General features: G+C 47.6%; 1 protein-coding gene and 1 long non-coding RNA gene across 19 annotated transcripts in view; one reads left to right on the plus strand and one right to left on the minus strand.

The window, feature by feature from the left end:
- SEPTIN6 (septin 6) overlaps positions 1-8,451 on the plus strand; it is a 60,724-nt gene extending 52,273 nt beyond the window's left edge. For 6 of the 18 annotated variants that reach the window (XM_082716313.1, XM_082716309.1, XM_082716321.1 and 3 more), the window contains 2 exons: positions 1,112-1,155; positions 4,166-4,863. In XM_082716313.1, coding sequence (XP_082572439.1) covers positions 1,112-1,115 — 4 coding nt within the window. In that variant the 3' untranslated portion in view covers positions 1,116-1,155; positions 4,166-4,863. Of the gene's footprint in view, positions 1-1,094; positions 1,156-4,165; positions 4,864-5,381 lie in introns of those variants that run through there. The other 12 variants (XM_082716320.1, XM_082716307.1, XM_082716310.1 and 9 more) reach the window with 6 other exon arrangements.
- LOC309855758 lies at positions 7,028-10,435 on the minus strand. The gene is made up of 2 exons (XR_014306978.1): positions 9,518-10,435; positions 7,028-9,276 (listed from the first exon to the last, which is right to left on the minus strand). It is a non-coding gene; the product is annotated as an uncharacterized lncRNA (long non-coding RNA).
- Between the last annotated feature and the right edge of the window lie 2,017 nt (positions 10,436-12,452).

Genomic DNA, 12,452 nt, shown 5'->3' on the forward strand with positions numbered 1-12,452 from the left:
TCCCTCCCTCTTGGCCACATCATTGTCGGGTGGTGAGTACTTGGTGGGGAGCCCCCAGGTGCTAGTAGACTCCATGTGCCCCAACCTCAAGCTGGCAGTGACTATAGAGTCTGTCCATCCCCCTGGTACTTGATAAGGCAGGACAGCATGGGCTCCTGCTCCCGTGCAGGCCCATAACCCTGAGCTGCCTTGTGGCTTTGCTGGCCCGAGCTCCCCATTCGGCATCCCGGAGCCAGAGGAGAGGAAAGAATTCCCAGTGGGACTTATCCAGCTGTAGTTGCTTGCACAGTGTGACACAATGTGACACAGTGTGAGGAAACCCTCACGGGGAGTCCTGGGCCACGTCCTTACCAAAGGGACCCCAGGATCTAAAAGGTGTCCACAATCTTTACCTTCTGTTCTTAGCGACTCATTCTTGCCTCAACTGATCACTTAGGAATAAAACAGTGGCTTCGGCACAACAGTGAAGTAGTTACTATCTGAACACACTCAGTGCCCCAATCCAGTTATTCAAAACTATAATTTGAACATTGTCACCCATGAGCCCAGAAATTTGTGTTACTGAGTCCCCAGACTCTGTGTCAGATTCACGGACTAATGAACTTGTTTTGGTGTTACCTGATGGACAAAGTTTAACTAGCCAGAAAAAAGCGTCTTTGGACACGCTGTCTATGAACTGATCTGGGATTGTGTGTGAGTCACACCAGCAAGAATGGGTTCCTATTTTTAAGATTGGGAAAAACTAAATCTGTCCTCCAGCTCTAACCTCACAGCCTGACACTAAACTGACACTAAGCTGTAAATATTCCCTATTCCGACGCTCACTTGAAGTTCCTCCCAGACCAGGCGCTCCCTCCTAGTGGTCTCACGTGGACAGATCCCCCCTCTCCCACTCCAGGCAGAAGACCCTCCATAGCGGGACATGTCTTCTCCAGAGGTTAAGAAAGAGTACCCATGGTTCAGGGGTCCGTACCCACCCACCCTCCCTCTCCCCCAACCCCACTCTTCCTCATTTCCTTTGATCGCTAACCCTTCATTGTTTGCATCAACTCATAAAATTGGATTTGTCCTCAAGCTCACTCTCTCTTCATCAGCTCTTACTGTTTTACAGTTAACTCTGCTGTTTGCCGCATGCTGCATGAGACCCAGGTCCTGGTAAGCTTTATTAACTCTCAGTAGAACTGGCGGTGGCTTCTAGAACACATCTCCCCAAATCCCTCTCTCCACTCAACACGCATACTCAGTCACCAAAAAGCTGCTTCACGGTCCTAGCTCTTGTGACTGACAGCATTAAGCAACAGTTTGCTGTAGTCTCCAGGGTACGTGTGGAATGTTGGCCTGCGTGGGGACAAGCGGAGTGTTTTCAGACTTGCTGCTGCGACGGCTGGGTAGCCTAGGTGGATTCTGTGACGGGTAGCTGAGGTGTCAATTGTGGCTGTTTCTTTCTCTTAAAAGTGCCCTAATCATCGCTTTCAGAATTAACTAATGGGTAGTGATGAGGGAGATTAATGGGCTCGCTGGTCTGTCCTGTAATGTCAGGGTTGACATTGAACCCCAGGTTTGGGACTGTTCCAAGTCAACAGAAACTTGCTTCTCTGTTTCCCTCTGGTGGCCGTTTCTTATCCAAGGGGTTCAAGTTCTCAAATTTGCCTTTGGCTCTGTGCCCACCCCCCTCCCAAAAAAACCCATAATAAAAATGGAAGAAAATGAGGTTTAAGATATTATAGAGATTTCCTTACATGTCATTCTATAAAGACCAGCTGCCTGAACTCCTTCGATAAGAAGGCAAGTAGGCAAACTTTGGCAGCATGGATTCCTGAGGGCTGGTATGTCTGTGGAGTGAATACAGTCCTTGGCATCATGTAGTTCATAAGTTAATTATAGCAATGGTTAAGCACCTTTTATCTATTCTTCTAGACTCTGTGAGTAGCAAGGGAACATAAGTATATGTTTCACAGAATTAGGCATACTGCTATTTTGTTAAACTTGGCCATAGAAGCTTCCAGACAAGAACAAGAGAAGAGAGTATAATGTAACCCTGTGTGTCCACAGCCCGGTCCCCCAAAAACTCTCCAGATATGGCCAATGCCATCTCATCTGTTAATCCCAAACCTGCTGGATTCCTGTAAAGCAAAATCCGTATCACTTATCTGTCAGTACTTACGCAGGGGTCTCTAAGAGATGATGACTCTTAAAAAAAAAAAACAAACCCATAACCACAACGCCACTGTTACCACACCTACAAAATGCACAATTTGTTACCATCACATTCTAGCCAGTGTTCCGAATACCCCGGCTGTCTCATAAACGCCTTCCGCATTTGGCTTGTCTGGATCACGGAATGTAAACTATCAAGAAGGCTTCTCCCCACAATGTAGTTTATGATTTAAATGGACAGCCTGCTGTTATTCGCCAAATCCGTGGCTGGCAGTTATCGGTCTGGGGACTTCAGGCAGCTGGCAAGACATTCTAATTTCAAGCAGATCTCCAGGAGGAAGTCCCCAGAGGCTTCTGAAACACAAGGCCCCTGAAATTTGGCCAAAGGAAACAATCCTAAAAGAATAATGCAATAATTTATTGTCTGGCTTAAAGGCAAGTCTTGGAGCCCCTATTAGTTGATGGGTATGAAGCTGCAGATCTCCATTTGGGAAGACTTGGAATTCCTAGAGCGTCTGTGACTGCTGTGGCTCTCATGCCTCCAGCAAAGTGTCTGACGCCTCTAGGGGCTCTGCGTATTTGCCTCCCTGTTTTCATGGAGGACCGCAGCAAAGACGAATCCTGGTGGGTTAGACTTTGGTTGACTTTGGTTGCAGTGCCCAGGGCCTGACACAGTTTGGTTCATGTTTTCCTGAGTAAATCATTGTTAGTAGCCATTACGAAAATGAATTCTGGCAAAACTATAATTAAAGCCATGCTGTACAAGTGAGAGACAGTTGGCAACCAGTGGGAACAGCCCACCCCAGCCCCAAGTAGATCAGCTTTTCCTGGCAGGCTTCTCCCCAGCAGACTGCGAGGACAGTCCCAAACCAAGTAAGGGTGGGGGGCTGGGCTCCAGGGCATCTGAAAGCCACAAGCGCAGCCTGTCCCCTCCTCCAAAGCCCTCATTCGAGGGGCAAACCACAAAGGCCACCCCTCATTAACTGCAGCACGGGCAAGGGGAGGCTCGCTGTTCCTCCCTGGTTTTGAAATGTCTGGAGGCTCTAGGGGCCCACAGTCTGCACTTGCAAGAGATATTCCTCTGGGACACCCCTACACAGTTGCCCATACTGTTATCTCAATGGTTTCTGGCCCCTTGGCCCGTGGTGTGTGTGTGTGTGTGTGTGTGTGTGCGCGCACACAGGATGTGGACAGGATACACGTACCAAAATATGTCTGCCCGCCCACACTGCCCCGAGCATAGGCCGTCGCCATGTTGTTTAGGTCTCTCCTCCCCCGGGAAGTAGACAAAGACTAGAATAAGGGGTGAGCATTTGTGTGGCATTTTAATACTTTCCAAAGCGTTTCTCCAGACGACATATTATTTTCCCCTTGCAACAATCCTGTGAGGCAGAGAAGAAAGGAATAGTCTTTAGTTTGCAAGACAAATGGATGAAGGAGTGGGGAATTTCAGAGGCTTACCGAGGCTCCCAAAATAGTGGCAGGTAGTGTGGTCTGGACCCTACTGCACACCCCTCAACCATCTCCAGATACTTCCCAGTCCTGCCTCAGGATACCAGTTAGTTAAGTGGGGCTGCTCCAGAGTCTACCTGAGGAGAAACCTCCACCCCCTCTACTTTCCCTGTGGGACAAGGCAAGCCGTGGCCAAGAGCCTGGCACTCTGCCCAGCGGCCTGAGGCCCCCTGGTTGGAGATTTGCTGACTGGACTCCTGTATAGTGTCTTGGGGCAGGGCATCAAGGCCTAGTAATTAAGAAGAGAGAAAGTATTCTTTGGCTGTTGGTAATTATTTTGCTTAGCTAAAGCCACTCTCCTGTCACTCTGAGAGGTATGGCGGTATGTGAGAGAGAGAGCATGTTTCCAGGAGCCAATGCAATAAGACCTTATTCTAACATAGATATATCCTAATTTATCCATTAGCCATCACGACAATTTCCTTCTAACCTTTTGTTGTTGTTGTTGTACATTAATCCATCCATTCATTAACCCAACTTCTCTTTTCATTTTCAGTTTGGGCTTCCTGTAGACGCCCTTTTCCTGCGCAACAGAGCTGGGCCTCCCTTTCTCTAATCTCCCCTTAACACGCCTGAGGGGGCACACAACCCATGCCCTCCCCCCTTTTCCTGCCAAAGCTTAGAGAAGCCTGGGAGTCTGAGGATGGTGTCTGGCCTCTGGTCAAGAAGCCAGCGGTCACGTGGCTTGGAAGTGGAGATGCCTCCTGCATCCCAGTCCCTGCCCCTCCCCACCACCGCCAGCCACTCCCCCGCCATCTTTGCCAGACTAGAACATGTTCGAGGGTCCCATCTCCTACTCTCCACCACCAGCTTCCCTGTTCGAATTCTGATTGCTGCTTGTTTCCCTGAAGTATTTGCCTCCACCGTGGCTGCATAAGCGCCAGTGAGTCCCAGTTAGTCCCCACGCACTGGGCTTCCCTGACCCCCTCCTAACCCCCAACAGGAGCCATGGCCCCTTCTCAGAGAGCTCCAAAAGGAGATCCTCTGGTGCCTTTTTCTTCAGGCCTCTCAGCCCCGCCTTTTCCAGTTTTGAGTTGCTCCAAGTAAGTTGTACTCAAGTTGTGTTAAAAATCCAGAACCAAGTCCTTTCCAGAAAACATGACTGCTGAAGAAAAGAACATAAACCTCTGCTCTCTCTAATTCCAGATAACCCACAAATGCAGAAGGGAGAATAAACCTGAATGTTATTATCAACCTAGTGTCTTCAATGATAGACTTCTGGAATTCTGAGGTGTCTCAGTATCTCCGTTCCACTCAGGCAGGCCTAGTTGCAGGTTCATGCTGGAAACTGCCAGACTGCAAGGTCAAAGAAGCAATGTTTTCAGCTTTGCTCTGATGCGTCTTCCAGTCTTTAGTTGGTGCATGGGATGAATTTTAACCTGTGTTTTGCATGTGTCTCCCCCCCTCCCCGACCCATAAGAAGAGGCAAGACTGTCTGCTGGGGAGGAGAGAAGAGGGGTTCTGTCTGGGAAGGTCCCTAACTTTATCTGGATGTGATATTTAAAATGTAGTTCAGCCCCAATTTTTATAATGGGCCTATGGGATAGTGGCTTTGGGAACCCCTTTGAAGTAGAGAGCCCTCCACTGTCAGGGCCACAAGGTACAGCATCCTTTGGTGTTTGGCCAGTGAGAGAGGAAGCAAGAGACCGAGCTGAAGGTCACGTGGCAATAATGTGTGGCTAATGCGCCGTTTCTCTGCCCTTCCTTTGCAGTAATCCATGGCTGTGTACTGAATAGTATTCCCCGCTACAGCTGGACTGGACTCCATTTAGCCTTTTAAGCCAAGGTTCCTATTTTAACTGACAGCTTTCCTTTGGGGGAAGGGGCAGACAGTACCCCCCACCCCCCACCCCCACCCCAGCCACGGACTTCCACCTCTCCTTCTGAGTTCTGCCTCCAAGTCCGCTGGCAATGATCATGACCTTCTTCTTTACTTTTTTTTTTTTTTTAAGGGTTTTTTTGAGGGGGAGGGTATCACATTCCCCCCCCCCCAAAACACATAGTAAAACCAGGCTATGCCAAATTTTCAGGGCTTTCCGAAGTGCTGAGGATGGGGAGGGGCTTTCCTCTCTTCCCTAAGAGATTGTAAATAATACAGGAAGTGAAAAGTAGAAGCAACAAGAAACGAATGTACGCACATGTTCTCTCTTCTTGTTGGCAGAGCAAGAGTGCAGTTTTTATGTGTAGTGTTGGGTGAGTCACTCATTGGTTAGTGGCCAGAGGCAAATTTGGAGTTTCTTGAGAAAAATCCAAGTCTCCTAGGGGAGGATTTTAGGAGATCCCATGCGTGGAGGTTCAAAACAAAACAAACAAAAAACGATATTCCGCCAGTAGCTCGGAGAGATCCGACATTAGGGCTGGCAGGTGTCCTTGGGAAAGGCATTGCATTTGCAGCTTTGCTGTCTTGGGGTCCAGTCTTAACAGCTCTTTCCCAAGAAACTCAAACTCAAACAACCAGCCGATCACCATTTCCCTGGGTTATCATTTGCATCACAAATGGGGGGCTTCTCATTTGCATTTGTTTACATATTAACTACTTGAGGCCTGAGGAGCTCTGAAAACTTCAAAAGTAGTAGACCCGCCAGCCAGCTTTGGGAGAACTTCAGGGACTAGGCGGGAAGGTCAGGGCCAGGGAGAAATTTTGGTTCATCAAACAGATACGACCCAAAGGAAATGGAGAGCCGGAGAAGTCGAGGGACTGGCCCGATGTCCCAGTGCTGTTCTGCGGTGGAAAGCAGGCGAAATTCAGTGTCTCCTGATCCTGCCTCCGTGTCACAAATGGATTCAGCCTGTTCCTCTCTGTTGCTGGAGACCAAGGTCTTTTGATTTGGGGAGAAAACGGATAGTTGACATCACAGGGCCTTTGAGGGTTCCCCCTACCCCCATAGGAAACTGAGGAGGGAGTGGGTGGGGGCCGGCAAAGCAGAGGACTCCAGGCCAACTTCTGAGCTGAGCGTTTCTGCTGACGGTGCCTGTTGACCAGCCAACAGGTCCGCTTTTCTGGAACTCTGGACAGGGGCCCAGGCACGCGAGTGTGGAACAGGTGCCTTACAGGACCCTTGTAATCAAGGAAGTTTGGTAAAGGAAAAAATCTAACCTGCGAGGGAAAAGAAGGCCTTTCTGAAGTCAACTAAAAGGATTAACATAGTTCTTTTTGTAGTTCATAAGCGTGATGATTAGGGTGTTCACGCTCCTGTGTGACATGTGCCACCCTCAAACCTTGTTACGACCTCGGCACATTACCCATCTGACGTGGGAAAAAAAAAATGGTTCTTTTCCTGGGTAGTTTTCTCACTGTAGACGGAACCAGTTTTTTTTTTTTTTGTAATTCGTACAATTGTTGTTGTTTTAAATACCCTTAAGTACTCTGTTAACCTCTGGTGAGACAAATCCAGTCAGTATTTTCCCAGACTGGAACGGAATGGCTTTCCTGAAAAATTCCTATATGTGATCACACACACACACACACGCACACACACACACCCCATTCCTCTTAAGCCAAGAAGTTTCCTTTTCCTCGCTGCGGTGCAAATCATTTTTGGTTTTGGTTTTAATCATTTGGCATTCACACGTGGCTTTTTTTTTTTTTTTAATTAAAACAAGAAGCTTCAAACCAGTGTGTGATGTTCTTAAAAATCTTCTCAGCAGACTTCCGGTGGTTCCGGTCTGTCGGTGACCCCCTTTCCTAACCTGTCTTCTCCTAGTATCCTCTGTGCTGCCTCCCGCGACCCACGCCCCTTGCCTGGTCTTACTCTGAATGTCCTTTCTCTTTGGCTAATTTCATGTTTTCTTTCTCTTTCTCTCTCCCTCTCCAGCTTTTTTTAATCTTGTCTTCAGCAGCTGCACTAAGTCTCCAGGAGAAGACTGCCATTATCTTGTCTCAAACCAGAAACCAACCAATCCCCTTCTCCCCTCAAACTGGGCCTGTAACACACACCACACTCCACAAGGGCTCTCCTGGCTTACATGGTATTTTAAATGGAAATGTCTTGTCCTAACCTAAGCAAGGCAGGAAAAGAATCTTCCGAGCTGGAGAACGGACCAAAGGTAACCTGAGAGAGACAGCTGCAGGACAACTCACCCAAGTGTCAGTGACTAGGACGGGAGACAGCTGTGGGTGTGGAAGCTCTGTTCCCAAGTTTCCTGGTTTTCCTTTTTAAACACCAATTCTCCGGTCCAATGGGTTGACTGTCGACGGCCACTCACCGGTTAAATATTTCTGAATATGGAAGAGAAAGTCAAGCCACAGTCCTCTCTTCAGCATTCACAGGCCTTCTGCAGAACTCACCCCGCCCCTGCCCCAGTAAGGGGGAAAACGGATCCATTCACCCTCAGGCGGGGAAGGGAGAGACAGGAGAGGCTTTAAGGTTAGTAAGAGCAAAACTACTCCATTCAACCCTCCAGGGCCATTTGGGGTTTTGAGAGAGGTTTCTGCTCAACCTGGGGTCTGCAAGGAGAGCTTCGTGTTAATAGATCTGCCTTGAATTCATTGGCTTAACTTGCATCAAAATACCATGTAAGCGCGCTCTTTCCTGTATATCCCTACAATCATTGCCATTCCACTGTCTGGTGTCTCCTGAGAGAGCCTCTTTGCATGTTTTCCAGAATCTCTGTGTGTTTTTCTTTCTTCTCCTTTGTTCTTTTTGCTCAAAAGTGTGACCGGTCACCGCACCTCTGGGGCTTTCATTTGCCAGGAGAAACACCCCCAAACCAGCACTGTTTAGCTTGATACCTTTCTAATGTCCATGTCAGTTTTCAATAAAATTCAAAGAAATGCTCCAAGGCTGTGTGATCTGATCTTAAATCATTAGGTGATGCGTTCCACCACGATTTGCCCTGGGAGGAGTGGGTAGCTGCCTTCCACGTGGGTGACTCCCAGTGGCTCAGGGAGGCAAGTGCATATATAATCTTGGCAAGTGGGCTGCCATGCCACCATCTTGCCGTTTGGGCCTACAGTTCCCACGGGGGGGGGGGCAGGAAGTCCTCCGTTTTCCTTTATTAGCATGGGTTTAACTGATGCATTGAGCTTGATTGTCACCTAGGATAAAAGGTGGAGAAAGTGGAATGCCAGATCCTGCAGAACAAGATTCTGGTGAGTATTAATTCCTGCAGGAAAAGAACTCTGCACCGCATGTCTTTCTTTCATTTATTCCTGTGATGTGAGCATCCTGGAAATTCATTGAATAGGACCATGCTTCATGACTCGGAAAGCATTCTATAGATAGCAAGTAGGACTTTACGTCCTGGGTCTACCAGGGAGGGAAGCCTCCTCTTGCCCCCAGCGTTAAGGTGGGCAAGAGGGGAGAAGGATCAGCTTTTTACAATTCTGGTTGCAGTCGAGGTGGGGTTTTCTCTCCGCGGTTTCATTTCCCGATTGGCCAGAGGCTGGAGACCCAGAGACCTGAGAAGTATCCCTCTTCTCCCCGTGCCGGAGGAAACAACACTGTCCTGCGTTTGCGCAGCTCTCCCACTAGAGGGTAGTAGGGAGACACAGACAACACTCGCCTATGACGTCACTGAGCAATGGCAGGCCCCTGGGTGTGGAAAAATATGGGCGCTGGAGCCCGACACTCTTGCTGTGTGCTCTGGGGCAAGTTGGGTTAAAAACTTTTCGTAAGGGCGCCTGGGTGGCTCAGTGGGTTAAGCCGCTGCCTTCGGCTCAGGTCATGATCTCAGAGTTCTGGGATCGAGTCCCGCATCGGGCTCTCTGCTCAGCAGAGAGCCTGCTTCCCTCTCTCTCTCTCTCTGGCTGCCTCTCCGTCTACTTGTGATTTCTCTCTGTCAAATAAATAAATAAAATCTTTAAAAGATATTAATAAAAAAACAAAAATAAAAAAAAAATAAAAACTTTTCGTAAAAGGAGAATAGAAGTAATTGCTTTGCAGGGTGATTGTGAAATCTACATGAGCAAATGAAAATTAACAACCTGGTTCAATAAACCACATCCCTTATTAAGGATGGAGTTTTACTTGAAGTACCTTAGGTTCCTCTAATCCAGGGTTTCTCAACCTCAGCACTATTGACATTATAAATCAGAGAATTCTTTGTCGTAGGGGCCATCCTATGCATTATAGCGTGTTTGGCACTCTCCCTCCCCCCCAAACTATGATAACCCAAAATGTCCCCAGACATTGCCAAATGTCTCCTGGAGGGCAAAATCGTTCCATATTGAGAACCATTGTTGTAGACCAGGGGTCAGCAAACTTCTATACAGGACCAGCCAGTAAGTTATTTTAGGCTTTGCAGCAATGTGGCCTCTGCAACTGTTCACTCCAGCACAAAAGCAGCCATAGATAATATAGAGAAGGATGAACATGGCTAGGTGCCAATAAAACTGTATTTGTAGATACTGAAATTTGAAATTCACACGTGAATTTCATTTCCCTGTGTCCTGAATTATCATCCTTTTGATTTTTTTTCAACCACTGGAAAATGCAAAAAGCATTCCAAAAAGCTTTCCAAATGCAGGCAGGGGGAGCAGATTTGGTCTGTGAGCCATGGGGTGTTGGTTGGTGTATCATTGAACCTAAAGGCATTAGAGGGAACTGGCTAGTTAAAAGAAATTGCAAATAGGGATGCCTGGGTGGCTCAGTCGGTTAAGCATCTGCCTTCAGCTCAGGTCATGATCCCAGGGTCCTGGGATGGAACCCCACATTGGGCTCCTTGCTCTGCGAGGGGACCTGCTTCTCTCTCTTCCACTCTCCCTGCTTATGCTCTCTTTCCCTTTCTCAAATAAATAAATAAAATCTTTAAAAAATAAAAGAAATCAGAAATGAAGACAAATGGCGGAAGACTTAATGAAAGTGGGGGGGGCATGTTTAACTAAAATTTGCATACAGTTCTGCTAGAACATGGACACGTGGGCAGGGACCTGCTGTGGCAATGTGGGCCTGCCCCTGGGACACTTTTGAAGCCGGTGACAATGCCAACTGCTTCTAGGGAGAGAACCGGGCCTCAAAAACACTCAAAAGAGCCTAGCAGCCAGGCCTCCAGCTGTAAGCCCTGAGGTTAAGCAGTATCCTCTCCTATCTGAAATGCTCCCACTTGGGGAGATTCCTCCCTTTACCAAAAGTGCAGCTTTCTTGCGAGGTCATTCTTTTAAAATGCAGGTTCCCCTGGAAAGAGCTGTGTATCAGACAGTAGAATCCCACAGTGGCTTTGCCACCTAGAACTACCTTAACATGGGTGTCTGTCCAGCCCCTGCACTACCTCTTAGCTCGCCTGGCTTGGGCTTTAGAAGGAACATGCCTTGGGCTCAAAATCTATAAAAAATTATACATCGACCTGTTATATATAGACTTGGGGCCAAACTCCTTAGATTGGTTTGGGGATTAAATTACTTGTTCTCAATCCAATAATAAGAATATATTGAACTCTTCCCATGAGTTTGACCCTGTGCCCTGCGCTGCGGGGGATACTGTTGCAGGAGATCTAGGTAGACACTGCTCTTGAGGAACTCACGGACCGGGCGCATCTTATCTACTCAGCGCTATTCTCCAGTCCTTCCTAATACCCAGCCTTCATTCCACTCATCAGTCTGCACCAGCCTCTCCTGGAGATATGCAAACTATTTTTTGGCTTTGTCTGAAATACCCTCTACCAATTTGATTTGAATCCTGCTTTCGGGGCTCAGACCCCAACTTCTCCTTGAAGTCTTTCTTAATCCCATCCACATCCACATATCCTGATCTCTTCTCCATTTTCAAACTTCCTAGTTGAACTTTTATGATCTTTTCTGCCTCCTATTTGAGAGACTTCCCTCCTCAAGAGATGTCAAGCTTCCAAAGGGTTGGAACATAATTTACAGCCCTTCAGAGAGCTCCGCAAAGAGCCGGCCACACAACCAAAAATCACCAAGATGTAGCAAGATTGAGATTCTTCAGCAATGTAGGGAGCTAATGCACTTTCCAAACATTTAATTTTGGAATTAAGTTGTGAGACTGCTATAAAGTATATCTGCATACTCTTGACTCGGTTTCACCAGCTGATAACATTTGGCCCCTTTGGTTTATCGTTGTGCACTCTGTATATACAGATATAGATCTACAGATGGCTATACATATTTTTTCTGAACCATTTGAAGGTCATTTACATGTATCATGGCTCTTTTTAAAAAAGATTTTATTTATTTATTTGACAGAGAGAGCGATCACAAGGAGGCAGAGAGGCAGGAAGAGGGGGGAGGGAAGCAGGCTCCCTGCCAAGCAGAGAGCCCGATGCGGGGCTCGATTCCAGGACCCTGAGATCATGACCTGAGCCAAAGGCAGAGGCTTTAACCCACTGAGCCACTCAGGTGCCCCTCTTTGTCTTTTTTGATATTGATGTACATATATATTTTGGGGGGGGCCAGGGCGGGGCAGATTAAGAGGGAGAGAAAGAATCTTAAGCAGGCTCCATACCCAATGTAGAGCCCAACATGGAGCTCGATCTTAAAACCCTGAGCGGTGTAGGAGGTGAAATCCAGAGTTGGATGCTTAACCCACTGAGCCATCCAGGTGCCCCATGACATTGATATTTTAAAAGTCCCATTTAAAAAATAGATTGTTCTCATTTTGGGTCAAGTGTTGCCCAGGGGTGCCTGGATGGCTCAGTGGGTTAAAGCCTCTGCCTTCAGCTCAGGTCATGATTCCAGGATCCTGGGATCGAGTCCTGCATCGGGCTCTCTGATCAGCAGGGAGCCTGCTTCCCTACTCCCCTCTCTCTGCCTGCCTCTCTGCCTACTTTGATCTCTGTTTGTCAAATAAATAAATAAAATCTTTTTTAAAAAAGTGTTTCCCAATTTC

The sequence above is a fragment of the Mustela nivalis genome (assembly GCF_964662115.1).
Source record: "Mustela nivalis genome assembly, chromosome: X".
NCBI lineage: Eukaryota > Metazoa > Chordata > Mammalia > Carnivora > Mustelidae > Mustela > Mustela nivalis.